The sequence below is a fragment of the Ostrea edulis genome, chromosome 4, assembly GCF_947568905.1.
Source record: "Ostrea edulis chromosome 4, xbOstEdul1.1, whole genome shotgun sequence".
NCBI classification, from domain to species: Eukaryota; Metazoa; Mollusca; class Bivalvia; order Ostreida; family Ostreidae; genus Ostrea; species Ostrea edulis.
Window position 1 is genome coordinate 91236076 of NC_079167.1, and position 21649 is coordinate 91257724.

Here is a 21649-nt window from a genome sequence, read left to right on the forward strand (position 1 = left end):
GACAATGCATAAATATGGCAATGAAAACAATGAGTAGTCATTTCATTCCCTCAATTACTGTACATATACATGAAAATATTGATGACATCAGAAAGAATTTCAGCAAGATTACCAAGAGTTACAGAGTTACACCCCTTATCAAGTGCAATAAATCCCATAGGAATGTGAAATACCCAAAATACTGCTTTCCCCTAATTCAACTTTGGTGTACTTTTTATCACACCCACTCAGTGCATCCTTACTCTATCTATATCAGAGAATGTTATGATGCAGTTAGTTTGAGGTTAAACTGTATATTGAATTGGAAAAAAGTATGTACAGTAAAAAATTCTGATAGAAAAGTGTTAGGACCAACAATTTTGATTTGTTATAAATGTGATTTGTTATAAATGAGATTTGTTGTATCTGGTAAGTTCGTAATATGTTTTAAAACTAATGGGAAGGACACTATTAATGACTTGACTGCAAGCATGAATTCATTATAAGGGTGTTCACTGTAACCATGTTTTACTGTAAATGTGAATTCATTATAAGTGTGTTCACTGTAACTGTGTTTTACTGTAAGCACGAATTCATTATAAGGGTGTTCACTGTAACTGTGTTTTACTGTAAGCATGAATTCATTATAAGGGTGTTCACTGTAACTGTGTTTTACTGTAAGCATGAATTCATTATAAGTGTGTTCACTGTAACTGAGTTTTACTGTAAGCATGAATTCATTATAAGGGTGTTCACTGTAACCATGTTTTACTGTAAATGTGAATTCATTATAAGTGTGTTCACTGTAACTGAGTTTTACTGTAAGCATGAATTCATAATCAGTGTGTTCACTGTAACCGTGTTTTACTGTAAGCATGAATTCATTATTAGGGTGTTCACTGTAACTGTTTTTTTCTGTATCACTAATCAAGTTCTAAAATAACACAGCTGTTCAGTCGTGAATAGTACCTGTCTTGAGCTTGAAGGTCATTTGTTGGGTTCCAGCTCGGATCAAATATGATAACTCTGTTGGCTCCTGTTAAATTCAACCCTAACCCACCAGCTCTGCACAAAAAAAAAAAGAAAACAGATGTAATTCACACGGCTACTTCTGAATTGATTCACGGTTTGTATCTACATGTACATACATGTATGTGGCTACTAATCTATTCATGATAAAACCAAATTTTTGATAAAGTGCACCATCATATATGGTATAATATGATATGCCGATCAGGAAGTGTTCCTTAAAATGATAAACAAAATGGCTACCACTGACTCATAGTAAAGGCTTGTACACTGCAGAGGAGGAAGGATTCCAACACTACAACCTGCACTAAGGCATTAAAATGGCAGACATAACATGTGTATGTATTCTATGTGTACGTCATACAGTAAGAAACGTATACACCAAAAGAATGATAAACATGTGCATAAAAGCGCATCGTGTCACTTACTACGATATTATTGGAGGGATCAAGCACCTTGCTAAAGTAGTTAAATGTGAACATACATCTCTCTATCAATTCATATTTACATTATCTTTTACACTTATTTTAAAATTCTATATTAAATGTTGGTTGATTGATTGTATATTGTTTAACATCGATCTCTGTCTAGAATCTTTCACTCATATGGAGACTGTCTGTGAAGGGCTGCAAAATTTGACCTTTGCTCGGCGCTTATGGTCATAGAGCAGGGAGGGATCTTTATCGTGCCACACCTGCTGTGACACGGGGCCTTTGTTTTTGCGGTCTCATCTGAAGGACCGCCCCATTTAGTCGCCTCTTACGACAAGCAAGGGGTACTGAGGACCTTTTCTAACCCAGATCCCACAGGAATATATTAAATGTACAGACAGTCTTGCAATGAACCTTTTATTGTATTTGTAGCTCAGCATAATGTGACAAGGCACTGCCGTCTTAATGCAGTAAAACAATCCATTTCTCTCACACTTGACACGTAAATCTTTCAGTCAATGAACTTTCTCTCTCTATCTCCATGACCTAGACAATGGATCCAAAGGGACAAATAAAATCTGACTTCTTCTGTTTGATGTTTACATAAGATCTTTTACACTTTACAAAACCAACATTGTTAGAAATTTTATCATAAAAAAAGTAGGGTGTTTACTGCTTAATTCATGTGACGGTCCCACCTAGAAATTCTTAATTTCTACTTACTAAATTGATAGATTTGATAAACTTTATTTCACTTCTATCATAAACTGGAATTGGAACTGAAGCTGAAATCTCACTGATTTGCCCGAGTTTAATTAAATTAATTACATTATATCAAGGTATGCAACACTTTATGTGGTATGTAAATGCAATGTATTTATTCATGAAAATGGTATACATTTTGAGTTGATTTATCACAAATACGCTAAAAATGTTGTGCATTCTTGAAATTCTTAATATTTTTCCATGGGATAAAATACTGTTGTCTAAACATGTACATATTACGGTAACCTCTTTCAAAAACTTAAATTAGAATAAAATTTCTCTTTAGATTTATTTACATGTATTTTGGGTCAATATGTCCGAGTGTTTTAGGTGTATAAGTGACAATTAAACCACACACCTAAAGATTTAAAGAATCATGTACTGTCTAGTTTGTTTAAATAGAATACTTCAAACAATTTCTTCTTAATATGGTATTAAAGTGTTACACTGGTCAATATATTACTAAACAAAATACTAAACTTTTATCTTCATTTACAATAATTATATTCCTAATTTAATAATTATATGACCACCTAAGCATTCAAGGAAATACGAAGTGTACCTCCATCACAAAAGAGCTGATTCTGCAGAATGATCAGTTTTAGGTCAGGACACACTTTCCCTAAAGATGCATCAAATGATATGATTTCATCATTATAGGCCTCATCCAAAAGTCAAACAGAGTTTTACTATATCTGGTCATATAATTCTTAATTGAAGTCATTGCAATCTATAGTTTTGATACATTATGACACACCTTTCCCAACTAGGCCTATATAGACATAATTAGGGACCTCACGCACTTATACCAGAGAACTCACCAAGTGTTATGCTTGACCGGATATTGAATTGCAGATCCATTGAAGGATTATATCATTCAATACACATAAAACATATTGATATTAAATTAAAAATATGAAATCATAATAATGCACGTATGCATATGTAAATGTATTACATGAATATTAGATAATAAGTGAAAAGTCGTTTTCCCAGATTTGTTGGTACAGTCCCTGAAACGTTCTACTTTCCCACTTGAACGGTGAACGAACGGTGAGCGAACGGTGAACGAACGGTGAACGCACGCAGAGCGAACGGTGAACGCAAGCAGAGCGAACGGTGAATGCAATTTGGTGAACGGTGAGCGCACAGTGAACGCAAAGTGAACGGTGAGCGCACAGTGAACGCAAAATGGTCTATTCATTCGGTATATTTCAGATTTTTCCCTTGGATTGTACTTACTTTATAATCAGGTAGAGAATATATATACATGTATATGAATACATCTGTTTCTTCATTTTTGTGCAAATACTGGATGTATACTTCTCATGAAAACAATCATAAATTTCACATCAATGCACGTAACAATAATGGACAAACAAAAGAAAATTTCATATGTTCATTGTTTACAGTATTGCTTACTCTGTACAGATACATGTATACATGAAAACTAGAAACATATATTTTATAATATTTAGAATTCTTGACGTTTTCATAAATCATGAATATCGGTGCTTTATCTCGGTATGCTACATGTAATTATATATTTTGACTTAAGATGTATAGTATTATATTTCTCAATACAAGAGTATAAATGATGCATGTGAATTAAAGATAGTCTAGTAATTAGTGCCAAGAATTTACAGATGCACATGCATGACTTCAAAATTTACGAGCGTGGTCGTTTAGATTACCAGACCTGTTTACCCCGTCCAACTGATGTCAGTATTCCAGAACCAAGTTGTCAGTATTTTGAGCACTTTGTCAGTATAAAAGTTGAATATAGCTACGCAGGTTGTTAAACCCTTTTTTCTATGAACAACTCCTTGTTGTCATATAAATAGGATGTTGCTGTTTACTGTTGCATTTGTATTTTGCAATGTGTAATTATCATGGTTTTCCATCATTCTTTAAATTTGTCATATTTTATAAAATACCACAGCATTTTGATAAAATAATTTTTTATAGAGTCCACGACGTTATCTCCTTGCAGAAGGTTGCCGGTTGTAATAATTTTGACCTTGCTCTTTGTTCAATAAATATTTTTTTTCCAGATTCGTGGAAAATCGTAAATTCTTAACCTGAATCCGTAGAGCGTATTTCGACTTTAAAATCCGTGGAAAATACGGACAATCCGTACAAGTAAACATCTCTGGATTACACGCAATTAAAAAAAAATCCCCGAAAGGAGTCGAGATAAATGCATTGAACAACCAGCACAGGTACACCATGTACCTTGTGTTGACACCTGAACGCTTCTAAATAGTATAAAAGGTTTATTCCCAAGTAGATTTTGCGTAATTCACTTTACGGTATATACAGATATAGTATATCGAACTGCAGAAATAATCTCCCAGAATTAATGTACAGTACGTACGTACAAAATAAATAGTGTGACCATGAATTTATACTTAGATTGTGCAATATTTGTATATTTTTGATGCGGATAAAATTGTTTATTGCACTGAACTATATGTATATCATATGTGGGGCAGAAATATACGAGAAATATTTCCTCTTTATATTAGAGACAAATGGTTCAAAACTTTTAAATTTGGAGAAAGGAGTAAATATATTTACTGACAATGTCTTTCATAAAGATAGGCGTAAAATAATCAGAAATATTTGTCAAATCAATTTGACACTTGAGCACGAATGTTAATTGAAACATACAGTGTAGCATAGTTTTTTTAAGTAAGAGAGAGAGGGGGGTGGGGTGTTAAGAAATATGATAAACTTATAGAGAATTCTTGTCAAGTGAGACAAAATAAAATATAATAAACTGTGCTTTTGTCCATAAAATATTAAAATGATAATTCGGGTGGGGGCGAGGTATTTATTAACTGAAACTGCCTCATTTTTGTACACGTACCAGCGCTCGTTACTTGTTCTTTGCTATATGCACATAATATAAGGGTTAAATTCATAACTGAATTAAGGCTCCTGCATTTTTCTCTCATCCAGAACTTCTCCCACTTTTTACCCAAACAATACTTGTGTTTTGTAATGATAATAACAATGATTTATTCTATTCTTTGATATTGATGAGTGATCCCCAGTTTTCCTTGAATTTTCGCAGTTAATAATCCTGATATTTGTACTTTATAAATTAAATTTCTGATATAATAAGAAGTTTACTTTCACTCTTATGCACAACTTCCTTTTTTATTTTCGCCTTGTTATGAAAATCGATCCTTTGACTTTGGTGTTCCGAATGACAGTGAACTGTGAATGCATGGTGAATGCTTTGTGAACGGTGAATGCACGGTGAGTGCAAAACTGTAAACGGAGAGCGCACGGTGAGCGAATGGAAAAATGGTAAAGTAGAACGTTTCAGGGACTGTAGGAACATAAGTATCGATCTTTTAGTTTTTGTTGGCGTGTCTGCTGGCCCTGATAGGGATCTCTTCCATTCTACATAAGGAGTTTAATCCCTGATTTGTCAAAACAACTCGCAGATAATTGTTAACACCTGCTTTGATAACTTATCTGTAATGTATATGGTCATCGGCATTATTTACGTAGATCCAAGCTTGTGTTGCAAACTGGAAATTACATGCACGAACTAATTTACAAAACTAAATCCGGAAATCGGGTGAAAGGTACCACCCGGCGGATCATAAAAAATAATCTGGTGTAACTCGACAAAATCGGGTTAGTTGACAACTATGATAGTATGTACATGTAGATATAATGTACAATTTCTAGACCGTTAAAACATTGGCAGATACCAGGTAACTTGGAAAACTTGCCGCAGAGGGTTCAAAGAAAAAAAAATGCCAGAGAATGTAAACAATGAAAAAGTTTACTCATTTATGATATCATGTTGTACATATATTTCTAGCACACATACTTAGCTGAGATCAAGAAAAGGAAGATGTTAGGATCTTTGTTGAATTCTCTGACCAGCACTGATCGTTTGGACATACTTGTGCTGCCATCTAGTCGTCTGTACTCATACCCAGTAGTGATCAAGTATTGGTCAATAATGTCCAGCACCTACACACAAAATAGGATTTACAGTCCTGAACAAATTACAAATGTCAGGCTCTGAAATGTTACTGCAGCATTTTGTGTTGCACTACTTTTTGATTTGAACAGAGTTGTCTCACCCTAGTGCTGTAAGAGAAAAGCAGGACTTTACTGTGGTCCTTCTGGAAAACCTTCAGCAATCTCTGCAGTATCTGGAAAAGACTAACATGTGAATATCTCTGTCTGGGTGATGTGTGATGCCATTGAGGGTAACACTGAAAATTTTCAGCCCAAGAAAACCATTGTCAATCAAGGTGTACCCCGAGAAAACCATTGTCAACCAAGGCGTAGCCTCAGTTAGCAATAGTTTTCTCGAGGGGTGAAAATTTTCAATATTACCCTCAACTACATGCAATACATGTATTTGTTTTATCATAATGAATGTTACATAAATAACAAAGCAAAAAGACTAAATTCAGCTTTTATCTTTTAGCTTTTATTGTTGTAAACATCTATAAAAAAAAAAAAATAAAAAATATTAAAGTCAAAATGGTGAAATAATTTAAAGTTTGAAATGATAGATTCTGTAATATTCAACAAATCACAGTTCACTTATAGGGATACATATCACAGTTTCCTCATATTTGCTAAAACAAATTCGAATAACAATCTACAGTGAACTGCACGTACATAAATGTCAACATCTGTGTCTGGTGATGCATGTGTAATATCTCTATGTCTGGGTGATGTGTGATATGTAAATATCTCTGTGTCTGGGTGATCTGAGATATGTAAATATCTCTATGTCTGGTGATGTGTGATATGTAAATATCTCTATGTCTGCTGATGTGTGATATGTAAATATCTCTATGTCTGGTGATCTGTGATATGTAAATATCTCTATGATAGGTGATGTGTGATATGTAAATATCTCTATGTCTGGTGATGTGTGATATGTAAATATCTCTATGTCTGGTGATGTGTGATATGTAAATATTTCTATGTCTGGTGATCTGTGATATGTAAATATCTCTATGATAGGTGATGTGTGATATGTAAATATCTCTATGTCTGGTGATGTGTGATATGTAAATATCTCTATGTCTGGTGATCTGTGATATGTAAATATCTCTATGATAGGTGATGTGTGACATGTAAATATCTCTGTGTCTGGGTGATGTGTGATATGTAAATATCTCTATGTCTGGTGATGTGTGACATGTAAATATCTCTATGATAGGTGATGTGTGATATGTAAATATGTCTATGTCTGGTGATATGTAAATATCTCTATGATGTGTGATATGTAAATATCTCTATGTCTGGGTAATGTGTGATATGTAAATATCTCTATGTCTGGTGATCTGTGATATGTAAATATCTCTATGTCTGGTGATGTGTGATATGTAAATATCTCTATGATAGGTGATGTGTGATATGTAAATATGTCTATGTCTGGTGATCTGTGATATGTAAATATCTCTATGTCTGGTGATGTGTGATATGTAAATATCTCTATGTCTGGGTGATCTGTGATATGTAAATATCTCTATGTCTGGTGATGTGTGATATGTAAATATCTCTATGTCTGGGTGATGTGTGATATGTAAATATCTCTGTTTCTGGGTGATGTGTGATATGTAAATATCTCTATGACTGGTGAAGTGTGATATGGAAATATTTCCATGTCTGGGTGATGAGTGATTCAATTTTCCATCCTATACATTCAGAGATGTTTACTGAATATATCTACGTGAAGTTCAGGACTTGTGTAGAGGTTTATCAGTTTCCCTTACTTTCATTTTACCACAGTACTTAGGATCAGACAGTGTTCTGAAGGCCGAGTCTTGAGTGTGATGGTAGAAGTGGGGAAACTCCTGAAACACGGCCTTGCAGATCATCTGGGAATACTTGGACACCTGACGATTTGGATTCTCAATCAACAGAGCAGCATGATTGGACACTTTCAGCAGCAGATGCATAAAAATAAACTGTACTCCAGTCACTGTCACCTCTTTGGTCACTTGCTGAAACAAACATGAGATTGACATGTGAAATATCCCCCGGGAAGAGAAATGGAAAAGCAATGTGGAATTAGCAATTTCTTTGTGCACATTAACACATGTATCAACACCTCATGCAAGTTACGTCCCTTGTCTACCATCTTGTGGTTAATAAATTGTATTTCCCTACGTCGGCCTTTGTAATTTTCTGATCTGTAGCTTTGACATTTGTTATTTTCCCATCAATTGCAGTCAGCTACAATAATTCTCCAAGGTGAGACAACCCATAAACCTAATAATTAGCAATAATCCACCGTAGTAATCTCTTACAAACCCATAAACTTAATAATTAGCAATAATCCAACATCGTAATCTCTTATAAACCCATAAACCTAATAATTAGCAATAATCCACAAAGCAACAAACACGTGATCAGAGCCAGGTAGTCATGTTTTTCTGAGCTCCAACATTTTGACCAAATAATGTGAGTTTTCTGTGTGTGGGATTACATATATTTGAGCCAGACCGTTCAGAAGTTAATTTGGATACCTGGAAAGTGATTTTACTTGTGAAATTGAAAATATAGTGATTTTGTTCGAAATTTCTTAAAATGAGCCTGAGTAGAAGTCGTGAGAAGTCGTCAGTCACAAACAGTGCTAGCAGTCACGGCCCAGTGAATGTCACAGACCCGGGTATATCCACCGCACCTACGCTAACGCAGGAGATAATAAGCACGATGCAAGCAATACCTAATATACAAACAACATTGGGGGAATTATCGGAACCTCTCAGAGTGATCAAAGAACTAACTCAAGATATAAAGAACATTAAGAATGACCTGTGGGAGGAAGATGGTTTCGACTTCCGTATCTCTCATATTGCTGAACAACAAGAAGTGGACTCAGGAAACATTCAGGTGCTGAAGCAAGAGAACAAAATGTTGAAAGAAGATATAGATATGTTAAAATCTGTAGTTATTAACTTAGACAGAACCGTCAGAAAACAGCAAAGCGAGATCACAGATTTAAAGTCAAGATCAATGAAGCAGAACTTACTCATTCACAATTTACCCGAAGAAGAGAATGAAAATCTTTTCAAGAAAATCCCACAATTGATTAAAGAATACCTGGGAGTCGAAACAACTTTTGCAAACATACATCGAAACGGGCCTAAAAATCCGGGTAGACCAAGAACTATTACGGGTCGACTAGAGAAATTTACTGATAAAGAGAAAGTCCTCCAAGCACAGAAAGACAAAAGAAATAGCGAAGGGTCTGGCTCTACAGAACAATCAAATACACCTTTCTACATTACCCCACAAAGACCAGTAGAGGTAGCTGAAAATCGGAAAAAACTCCAAGAAATAAGTAACCGGTATTGGAAAGAGAATGTGAAAACACGTTTCGTAGGAGACAAGTTAGTTTTTCCTAACGGAAACACATACAAAGAAAAAGTGTTAAAACTAAAGCCTGAAAACATTTTGCTAGTGGATCAAGCAGAAAAAGAGGCACTTCAACAGATCCAGATGTCGACACTAGAAACCTCCACAGAAGGGAACGATTTTAAAATCGCGGCATCTACCACAGCGACCTTTAACCAGGTCAGAAACTTCTATAAAAAAGTTGTTATGGACTCAAATTACTCAAACGCGGATCACAATATATTGGTATATCGATTCACAGACAAAAACGGTTTGATCCACGAGGGTTATAACGACGATGGTGAGCACGGGGCTGGGAGAAGACTTCTTAAAGATCTCCAATCTCTCCATGTTACAGACATGACATGTATCATCTCTAGATTCTTCGGAAAATATCTTGGCTATCGTAGATTCCAAATTATGGAAAACCTCGCGGCAGACATTGTTCTCGCGCACCGAGGTGAAACGTTGGGGTAAACATCGACAGTGTATTGATAAAATTCGCATAGACATTGTTTAGATATATGTGACAAAGATATTGACAACTTAGAAATACTCACTTATCGATTCCATACACCTCCCAGCGGTGAAAGAAATTACATTGTTTATTTATATTGTTTATTTTTGCACATATACCAGTTTTAATTATTTTGATTAATGCCAACTGATATTAACCCCCCCCCCCCCCTTTCAGCTTTTTGTTACCATCCCTGGCCTTCAGATTAGTTGATGAAATATTGATGAAATGTCAAATTTATGTTTATACATGTGTAACTCTATTTAGTAGTTCCACGCAAATACGTCATGCATAGAATGTACATAACATGCAATATTTTGTATTAATCCGGATATTTATTTTCCACGAAGTGTATTATTCCGGATATTTAATTTCCATGAATTATAACATACTGGTTCTTATATTTAGCTTTCATTTAAAGCTTCCAGTATATAAACATGCAGATGTGAAAACTTCACAAGGTTGGTCAAGTATGTTCTGTTTAGTCAGTTATACATTTGATTACGTACAGTATATTCATCTGTACATATGTGTTTTTTCTTTTTGATTTCTTTTGTTCGGGGTCCCCCCACTGTTATTTACTTGGCTCCAAGCAAGTTCAATCTATCGAATACATGTGCATGCAACCCATTTTATCACGAATGTACTCTGAATTACTGTGTGTGCTTTAAACATTTCAACGCAAATCGTAATGTCTTTTAACTTATCCTGCATATCGTTAAATGTAAGAGGCCTAAACTCACCAAGTAAAAGAAAAACATTGTTTACATTTTTTGAAGAGAATTTTCAAGGCCACTTTGTTTATTTACAAGAAACACACTCAACTGCACAAGATGAATCAAAATGGATAAACGAATGGAACTCGGATATCATATTTAATCATGGAGAATCAAATAGTAAAGGTGTAGCAATTTTATTTCCACATAATGTTGAGTATAAGATATTAAAACATACATGTGTCAATGCTGGTAGATTTCTACAAGTTTTTGTACAATTAGATAAAACAGAATTTATTTTATCAAATGTGTATGCACCAACTAAGGATATATCATATACCTAGTAGTGTATCAGCCCTGATACACCTATCTTGGCTAGGGTGAGACAGCTGCAAGTAGGTAGGGCTGTATCGCCCTAAGGGCCGAGATATCTCTGTCTCGGCCCGTTGTCAAGGGGCTGTCTCGCCCTCAAATTTCAAATGGCCATTTCTTCTTTAATCTTTTGAAATCTAACATAACTACATGAAAAAATGATGTTAGACACAATTTTTTTTTCAAATATAATACTTTCTTCCACGACAAAATTCAATTTAAGCAGAAAAATTAAATAAAAACGTTTTCAAAAACAGCGCTAAATTGTAGCGAGTATCTAAGCAAAGGGGGGTAACCCAAGTAACAATTGTTTATTTAGAACAATAGCACGTTTAACTTCATTTAAAAACAAGCAACGTTCTAGGCGACAGAAAACAGTAGAAGGATTATGGAGGGTGATACTTAAGCATTAATAGAAATTCCCGTTCCTAATGGAGATCAAAATGATAATTTACGGTAATTTTGATGTAGAAAACTTCTTTAAAACGATTTCTGAAACCTAAAATCCCAAGGGCTTGGCAATAAAACGAGAAAAGCAGAACCAATATCTTCCAACGTTTTTCAACGACTTATAGATGCTAAACAGATGGGAAACGGTAAAAAAAACTTACTTCAGTATAAGGTAACATTCCCTAAGCAAATAAATAGCAGCATCAGATCTGTAAACATTCCCGTTCATACGATGACGCCACGTAAACAAAGTTCTACAACTCTTACAAATTATATGAAATAATGAAAACGGGCGAGTTTGGTAAATCCGAAAAAAGAAATAAAAATAATTCACTTATTTTCCAATTTTAGTATTCATTGGCAGGCCCCTAGGAGCTGCTTAATAGTATATACATGTACATGAACAGCACAGCGATAGATATGACGAGTTTCTCAGCCAAGCAGTTCAGTTAATTGAAACGTCCAGATTCTAGACCACATGAAGGGATGTCCATGATTAATCATCCAATTATTGTGACCAGCAGTGGAATAAAGCTACAAAACCCAGACTTTAGCATGTTTCACAATGCCAATAGTACTGGAAACATAACCATTAAAGTAAACTCACTGAAGGAATAAAGTAGTCAAATATCGTTGTATATAGTATACCATGTATTTATGTTTGGGCCAATACCCCCCCCCCCCCAATTTTTCAAAAAATGTTTATCAACTTGTTGTGTTTTAGGTATATGATATAAACAATATCACACTCTAATGTTGATCTCGGACCTGGGATTGCCCCTCGAGTGATCTCGGCCCTCGCCCTACGGGCTCGGGCCGAGATCAACTCTCGGGGCCAATCCCAGGTCCGAGATCAACATTAGAGTGTGATATTCTATATAACCCATCAGAACAGAATGAATTTTTAAACATCTTAAATCACTTAGAAGAAGAGAGTTCTCAGAATCTGATTCTAGGTGGCGACTTCAATATTACATTGAACCCAAATTTGGATAAGAAAGGGGGGTGTATTGAAGGAAAATCTAAATATAGAGACAATCTTATATCTTCAATAAAAGATTTAAACCTTGTAGATATATGGCGAGAACAAAATCCAAATGGTATGCTATTTACGTTTAGTCGGAAAAATCCTATAATATTATCAAGATTAGATTTTTTCTTAATTCCTGCTTTTCTTGCACCACTTTGCAAAACAAGTATTAAACCATCCATAAAAACTGATCATAGTATAATTACTTTGAATATAAAGGGTAAAGGTTTCGAAGATAGAGGCCCCGGTTTTTGGAAATTTAATTCATCCCTATTAGAAGATGAAGAGTTTGTGTTGAAAACAAAACAAAACATTTTACAGCTAAAAGAGAAATATTTTTTTATGAATGATAAACAACTAAAATGGGACACCATAAAATGTGAACTCAGAGGGTTTATAGTAAAATTTTCAAAACTTAAAGCTCGCAAACTAAGAAAAGATGAAGAAAACATAGCTAAGGAACTTGATGATCAAAAACGAAAAATGTCGGAAGATCCTACGGAAGAAAATGTAAATACATATAATGAAATTAAAGAAAAGTTGGAATTGATAAATGAAAATAAAACAAGAGGTATTATTCTTCGATCAAAAGCAAAGTGGTGTGAAGAAGGAGAAAAGCGTACTAAATATTTTCTCTCCTTAGAAAAAAGAAACTATAAAAATAAATACATATCTACAATAACGTCAAATAAAGGGGTTTTGGAAGGAAGAGAGAAAATATTAAAAGAAGAACAATCATTTTTTGAAAAGTTATACACATCAGATTTAGATTATTGTGACTATAAGAATTATATTGATCAATTTACTTACAATATGAATATTCAAAAACTTGAAAAAGAGGATTCCTTGTCTTGTGAAGGACCTATTACAGTTCATGAATGTGAAGCTATACTAAACACTTTTAAATGCAATAAATCGCCTGGCACTGATGGTTTCCAAATGGAATTTTATAAGTATTTTTGGAAAGAAATTTCAGAATTAATAATTGACAGCCTGAATGAAAGTATCCAAAAACACAAACTTTCCATAGATCAAAGAAAAAGCATCATAACTCTTGTACCTAAAAAAGATAAAGATAGGACTGTACTTAAAAACTGGAGACCAATATCACTTCTTAACTTTGACTACAAAATTTTATCAAAAGTACTTGCTAGAAGAATTAAAAAGTTTTTACCTCAAATTGTAGACACTGATCAAACTGGATATATAGAGAACAGATTTATTGGAGAAAACATTAGAACTATTTCTGATCTTATACACTATACAAGTCTAAAAAACATTCCTGGTTTAATTCTTTTAGTTGATTTTGAGAAGGCATTCGACACTGTAGAATGGAATTTCTTGGATAAAGTATTAGATACATTTGGGTTTGGAGAAAGTTTTAGACTCTGGGTTAAGATACTATACACAGATATCTCAAGCTGTGTTATAAACAACGGATTCTCAACCCCTTTTTTTAAAATAAGTAGAGGAGTCAGGCAAGGTTGTCCCCTTTCTCCATATCTTTTCATTCTTTGTGTTGAGTTGCTTGCAATAAGAATAAGAGAAAACAAAAATGTTCATGGAATCAGAATTGGTGAAACAGAATTTAAGATAAGTCAACTAGCAGATGACACTACCTGCTTTTTAAGTGATGAGAAATCTGGAATTGAATTACTAAACATCATTCAAAATTTTAAACATTGTTCTGGACTCAAAATTAATTTAGATAAAACAGAAGCAGTTTGGATTGGAAGTTGTAAAAATTTCAGACCAGGAATCTTACCTGTTAAGTGGTCAAAAGGTCAATTTTTTACATTAGGAATATGGTTTAGTTCAAAAGGTGAAGAAGAAATGTTAAGAAAGAATTTTAATACAAAACTAGAAGAATTGAAATTAACATTAAATTTATGGAAAATGAGGAATCTAACTCTTATTGGTAAAATCCTAATAACAAAAACACTGGCAATCCCTAAACTCATTTATCAAGCACAAGTTCTCCCTTTCTCATCAGAATTAATTAAAGAAGTAGAAAAAGAAATAAATGCCTTTATTTGGAATAATGAAAAGCCAAAAGTAAAAAGTACAGTAAGCAGTCAAAAAATTAGTAAAGGGGGTTTGAAAGTACCTAAATTTGATATACAGGTCAAATCATTAAGATTAGGCTGGGTAAAAAGAATTTTCACTAATATAAAATCAAAATTAAGAAGCATAATTCAATTTTACTTGCAAGATATTGAATTAAATGACTTTATTATCTCTAGAGGATGCATGAATCATTTAGACATTGATACTTTTTTGCCAAAGTTTTACAGTGATATTTTTAGTACATGGAGAGAATTCAGACATATTGTAAATGTTGAACCAGTCGTTTTTAAAGAAAGTTTATGGTTTAATGACAATATTAAAATTGACAATAAAGAGGTTTTTTGGAAGAAGTGGTATGAAAGGGGTATTTTATATATTGGAGATATTGTAGATAGAGATAAAGACTTCCTTAGCCATGAAAAATTAAGTGAAACACACAATTTAAACATATCTTTTTTTGAATACTATTGTTTAAGAAATGCAATACCCTACAGTTGGAGAAAGCATATTCGACAAAATGATAATTCTTTTATAAATAGAAATACGCTTATACTGAGTTTCAATGGTAATAGGAGTCCCATATCAAACATGACTTGTAAAGATTTTTACTGGATTTTGATGGAAAGTATAGCAGAATTACCAACATGTATACCAAAATGGGAAAATATTTTTGATTCAAAATTAACACAGCAAGAGTTAGAGAGTATTTACAAGTTACCTTTCACAATATCAATGGAAACATCATTACAATCTTTTCAATATAAATTAATTCACAGATTTTTAGCACACAACAAATTGCTGTATGCAATGAAAATTAAAACATCACCTTCTTGTATATTATGTGGAAATTTAGATACAATAGAGCACAGGTTTTACTTTTGTGAATATGTTGGTACTTATTGGAAGCATTTCCAAACTTGGTGGAATAGATTAAACATTACTTATATAAATGATATCTCTTATCAAGACATAATATTTGGATTTTATGAAGAAAAGTGTGAAAGTCTGAATTATTGTATACTGCTTTCTAAATATTATATACAGTTTGTGTTTAATTCAGATACAGGGCACAGTGGTCCTTCTTTATATATTTTTTTGCAATTTTTGAGAAGAAAACTGTTTGTTAAAAAATCAATTTATTGTGGCAGAAGAAATCTTGATTATTATAACCAAGTATGGAAAAAGATAGAAGACAAAATAATTTCAATGTAAGATGTATCTTCCTTAAATGAATTAGTTATGCATATTTCATATACTAGTCTCTCTTTATCTTCAAAGTAATTGTACAATATTGCTATTAATTTTCACACAGTGTTTAACATGTTTGTTGAAATATTGAAGTTGCATGTAACATCCTGTTTATATGATAATATATGTCCAAAAAGAGCCAATAAAAAAAAAAATAAAAAAAAAAAAAAAAAATATTGAGCCGATTCCAACGATACCAAACACTATATATTATGTTTTTAAGAAAACCTGGTTTTGACTTTTTTTCTTTTAGTCTTCTTTCTTCAAAAAATATTCTTAAATTCTATGTTTAAATAATGCGTACTTGCAGGCAATTCCTGTTTTGAATGCGAATTAGTATATTCAGTAAATGAAAAACATAAATGTACAACATGTGATAGGGATATTTAATAATTACCGATGTGCTCTCTCTCTCTCTCTCTCTCTCTGTGACAAATGCGCTGTTTAACATAATTACCTCCATCATATTGTGTTGATATGCATCTTGACAAATATAACTTGATCCAATATAGAAATTAGAGCATTGTCGATGATTAACAAATTGGAATTAATTTATTACGTAATTAATAGAAGCAAAAATACAAACCATCGAATGATTTATTTTTAAAATCCCGATTTAATTACATTTGACCGAGACTTATGTTCGATGTACTTTGATAGAGGTTTTCATAAAAAAAAATGTTCATCGGGAGTGTCTGGATAATGCAATGATTTTTGTATAATAAGTATATACCATGCAAATTCCTAGGGTCTTTGTCACAGTATAACTAAATTACGGTTAGCTAGTTTGGGTTTTGACTTCTCATGAAAAGTGTGAAATATATTGGGTCGGCGCGATATCAGATCTAGTCTAAGATCACGGGTATCTTACGCCGACCCAATATATTTCACACTTTCCGCAAGAAGCTAAGCACTTCTGTTGATTTCAAATACACGGATTAGCTGACCCCCATTGTTCTACTGAGGCGAAAACCCCTTCGAATTTGCATGGAATGTACAAGTTATACACAGGTCATTGTTATAGTCATACATCATAGTACCGCTAATCCGACAAATATTTTTTTTTATTTTGAATAAGTTATTGAATGACGAAGTATGACCAAACTGCAGATTGAATTTTATAGAGCCCCGTGCTAACATTACTTATATTTTTCAATGTATCAGAAGGGGTATGTTGCCGGTTAAGTTGTATAAATTTCTTGACAAGCAATAAAATAACAACAAAAATGGTGCTTAAATTTTCCGATTACGAAAACCTTTCAAGTTTTCAAAGTACACCCTCTCCGATTCTACGTGCTTGTAATCAATATTTAAGGATGTAAATCCTCGGTGTCAAATGCAACTAGTTCATGAAAAAAAAACTAATATAAATATAAACAGAAATGACTTAACGATTATTTGCTTTTATTCATATACGCTATCGATTATTAAGATCTTTAATTTAATCTTTAGATGCATTAGATAATGAAAGCAAGAGAGAGAGAGAGAGAGAGAGAGAGAGAGAGAGAGCATTGGTAATCATTGATTATAATATTCATGAATGTATGCAGATACGGGAAGTTTAATACGTTCAGTATAAATCTTGAAAGTACAATTTCTTTCTGATTAATTATCCATCCCCTTTCATTCTGATATTTTTTTTTTATTTCCCATTTTGTTTTCTTTACATGTTAAATTTTTCGGCTGGTCCGGGTTAGGACTAATGAATGAGTCCCCCCCCCCCCCCCCCCCCTTCTAAAACGATGTTACGTGCTTAGCTGTCTATCTCCCTCTCAGTCAACAATAAAATAAATACATGCTATATATACTGCAACATCATTGGATTTACTGGATAATTCTTTCTAGAAGGCACGGAGATTAGATGAATTTTACCCCCGTATTATGTTATAACTGACCAAAACCTAGTACGTTTGTTTTACAACTTTCATTCAGAAGACGCGCAAGTTATTGAGTTACTGAATAAACGAGAAAACGTCTGCATTTTTATTTCAATCGTTGCCAACTATTTACTTTGTGATATTTCAAGACTACATGTACTCAATTCAATTTATTGGATCTCATCACCATTATGCAATGGTATACAAAAATATAAAGACAAAAAGCTGTTATATATACATTTAGTAAATAATACATGCGTGTAATAAAGTATTTATCAAGTTAGAAAAAAACCCTTAAAAAACCGTGTTATTATTAATGTGAAGTATGGGCATTCTAATGAAATTTTCTTAATGAAAGTACGGAGTTTTCTAAAGGTTTGTTTAAAAGTAAAGATAGTTTTAATATTTATTTGTTTAAGTGATAAAAATTTGATTCTTTGCTCACATTGCTTCACAGTTGAGTACATAATGAAATTCGTATCCACTGTAAACATGTACATGTATATAGCTGACCTTAATCACATATTCCTAATTACAATGAAAACTTTACGTAAAAATAAACTATTGCTTATGGCACACATTTCTTTGAACTGCTGTTTATCAAATTGAAATTACTGGCATGTGATTGTCGTTGTTCATGACCCTTCTTTTATTTGGTGAAATTGTGTTGCACGTGCCGTGAAACAATGTACCGACGAGTGGTAGGAATAACACAGGTGTTTATATACAGGATGTCGAGAATTTGGGCGTTTCATAAAAAGGTGTGAACGTCAGCAGGGAAGTCTACATACGGATATGAACCGAAAACACCAACGTATCATTAAACAACAATTACAAGAATTGAATGATTTATAGCTAATTTCTAAATAAGTAATGGGGTGAGGGCATGTATGCTGGCCAAGCGAAAAGGTTTTTTGGGTGAATCATTTCGGAAATTATTTCTTTGTTTTATCACACGGAGGTACACGGTGGCATCGACGGAGGTACAGGTGACATCCACGGAGATCCTCCGTGGACTTCAATGTCTAGCTCGCGCGGAAAAATAGGACTTCAAAGGTGCCGACAATTTTAAAGGTCCACCGTGTTTGGGGCAAATTTGTTCCACCGCGTTGCGTGGAACACGCATGAAACTCGTGTCGTGTACTGTAACTCACTATGAAGTGTTGATATGTGTATTGTGGTACAATAATTTAACATTACAGACTTTCTTTGTTTAAGTATAGGTACTTACTTTGCAGCAGAATCTGCGGGCCTCCCCACTTCCACAATGACACGGTTCATCCATTGACATCACGTGAACCAGACCAGGGTGAGCCAGAATAAACCGGTACACTTGTTCCTGCAGATCACTCAATCGACAGAACACCACATTGTCATCTGTAAGTTGATCATCAAACACAATTTCATGAGAAAAAACAACATATTTTTAGATAACCAGTAAAAGCTGTGATTACTCTGTCCACCTGTTTCTTTTTTTAATTTCACGTCTTTTAAAGAGTCATGTACAACTTACAGAGGAACAATGGAGGAAAGATGTTATCTAGTGATTTGTGAACTTGCAGAACTACCTATACATTCAGAATCTACATGTATATAACTAACTTTTCTATCATTTTTTTCCCTACAATTTTGAGCTGTGTATGAATTATCTGCTCTCAAACGCCTGACACACGATATAGAATAGTTCACCTTTTTGTGGGAGTTGATCCGCAATGAGTTGCTTAGTTCTTCTGATCATGATCTTATTTCTGATTGCAGCAAACTTCTCTTTTACTGTAAATTAGAATACAAAGAAAAAATATACTACAGTATGAATACATGATCTTACATGTGACCCTATATTCTATTCTATAACCTGTACGTTCCTCCTTTAAATACCTTTTCTAGCTAGTGCAAGCTCCCTTTTGGAGGCATCCAGTTTTTGACCAGTTTCTATGGGAACCACAAACTTCTCTATATACGTATCAATGCTGCCAAGACAACCAGGCTGAACCCTGAAACAAAAGAAAGTTTCCCTGTATTCATATGTACACGATTGTACATGTGACTTGCATGTATCTATGCCAGCAATTAGTTATGACAAGTCAAAATCTAAAATAATCCTTCAGTTTTTAAGAAATATTCCACATATCAATCTAGCCTACTCAGGCCCGATTTTAAATAAAATATAGCATTACTTATTCATTTTAGACTTTGATAAAAAAAACAACCTTTTTGATTTTGCTCTTTTTACTGACCAGTCCAAAATGAAAACCTTCTAATATTCTGTATTGCCTATTTCACTGACCAGTCTTGAATGAAAACTTTCTAATATTCTGCTATATGCCTATTTCACTGACCGGTCCAGAATGAAAACTTCCTAATATTCGGCTATATGCCTATTTTACTGACCGGTCCAGAATGAAAACTTCCTAATATTCTGCTATATGCCTATTTCACTGACCGGTCCAGAATGAAAACTTCCTAATATTCTGCTATATGCCTATTTCACTGACCAGTCCAGAATGAAAACTTCCTAATATTCTGTTTTGCCTATTTCACTGACCAGTCCAGAATGAAAACTTCCTAATATTCTGTTTTGCCTATTTCACTGACCAGTCCAGAATGAAAACTTACTAATATTCTGCTATATGCCTATTTCACTGACCGGTCCAGAATGAAAACATCCTAATAATCTGTTTTGCCTATTTCACTGACCAGTCTAGAATGAAAACTTTCTAATACCGACTAAAAGTGGCTCAGAACAACGCTGCACGTTGTCTCACAAGAACATGCTACAGACAACATATTTCGCCGGTACTTCAACAACTACACTGGCTGCCTGTAAAGCAACGTGTTGTGTTTAAATTGATGACAACCATACATAAGTCACTACACTCTTTTTCAGCACCAGCATACATGAGAGAGTTATGTCCTGTTTACCAGCCACGTAGGACCTTGAGATCATCATCCGACCAATGGAAACTGGTAGTGAAGAAATCATCAAACAAATATGGTGCAAGAGCCATAAAAACACTAGGTGCACAATTGTGGAATAAACTGCCACTGGAACTTCGAGAGCTTGAAGCACATGGAGCATTCTGCAAGAACCTAAAAACACTCTTGTTCAAGCGTGAATATGGCCTGTGAATGTAAAATTCAGTGTAACATCAAGGATTCCATGTGCAAGCTCTTGTAAACTGAATTTTTATCCAGCATACGAATACCTGTATGCCAATTGTATCTTGTCAAGTCAATCGACCACTTCGTCATTTTACTACCATGTTTTATTTAAATTCTTTCTATTGTTTTATCATTTCCTTTATAGCTCTTGCAGGTCTTTTATTAGTATATTATCAATGATTATTAGCACCAACATTGTACAGCGCATAGAAATTATTTGTAATTTTGCGCTTTATAAATGAATAAAATAATAATAACGAGGTACTGTGAGCAATGCTCACTAAGAATACCCCCCGCTTACCCCAATCTCCCAAAGGGTGTTGTTAATAGGTATAAATTTCCTCTTTCCTGAGTGTAAAAATATGGTATGCCTTTGTAGAAGAAAATGGAAGATATAGTCCGAACACAAATCCATGGTATAAACCTATAATTTTGATCTTGAGATCAAAGGTCAAGGTCATAAAGAGGTCATGAATGTACATGACACAGAATCATGGTGATACACCCATGTCTTATGGTATGACTATGTCAAAACCCTATAATCAATTTTGACCTTGAGGTCAAAGATCAAGGTCATATAGAGGTCATGAAGGTACCCGACACATCGTCTC

The 21649-nt window shown here is 33.8% G+C and overlaps 1 protein-coding gene and 1 long non-coding RNA gene across 13 annotated transcripts in view; one reads left to right on the forward strand and one right to left on the reverse strand.

Annotated features, from left to right (window-relative positions):
* The window catches only part of LOC125668560 (DNA excision repair protein ERCC-6-like 2), a 62660-nt gene that overhangs the window by 15538 nt on the left and 25473 nt on the right, over positions 1-21649 (reverse strand). For all 12 annotated transcript variants that reach the window (XM_048902823.2, XM_056164281.1, XM_056164279.1 and 9 more), the window contains 7 exons: positions 19755-19870; positions 19566-19649; positions 19108-19253; positions 7973-8203; positions 6317-6388; positions 6058-6203; positions 949-1044 (listed from right to left, as the gene is read on the reverse strand). In XM_048902823.2, the coding sequence (XP_048758780.2) occupies positions 949-1044; positions 6058-6203; positions 6317-6388; positions 7973-8203; positions 19108-19253; positions 19566-19649; positions 19755-19870 (891 nt within the window). The remainder of the gene's footprint in view (positions 1-948; positions 1045-6057; positions 6204-6316; positions 6389-7972; positions 8204-19107; positions 19254-19565; positions 19650-19754; positions 19871-21649) is intronic.
* On the forward strand, positions 10461-21165 carry LOC125668562 (uncharacterized). Its single transcript, XR_008802752.1, has 3 exons — positions 10461-10577; positions 19115-19255; positions 20764-21165. It is a non-coding gene; the product is annotated as an uncharacterized LOC125668562 (long non-coding RNA).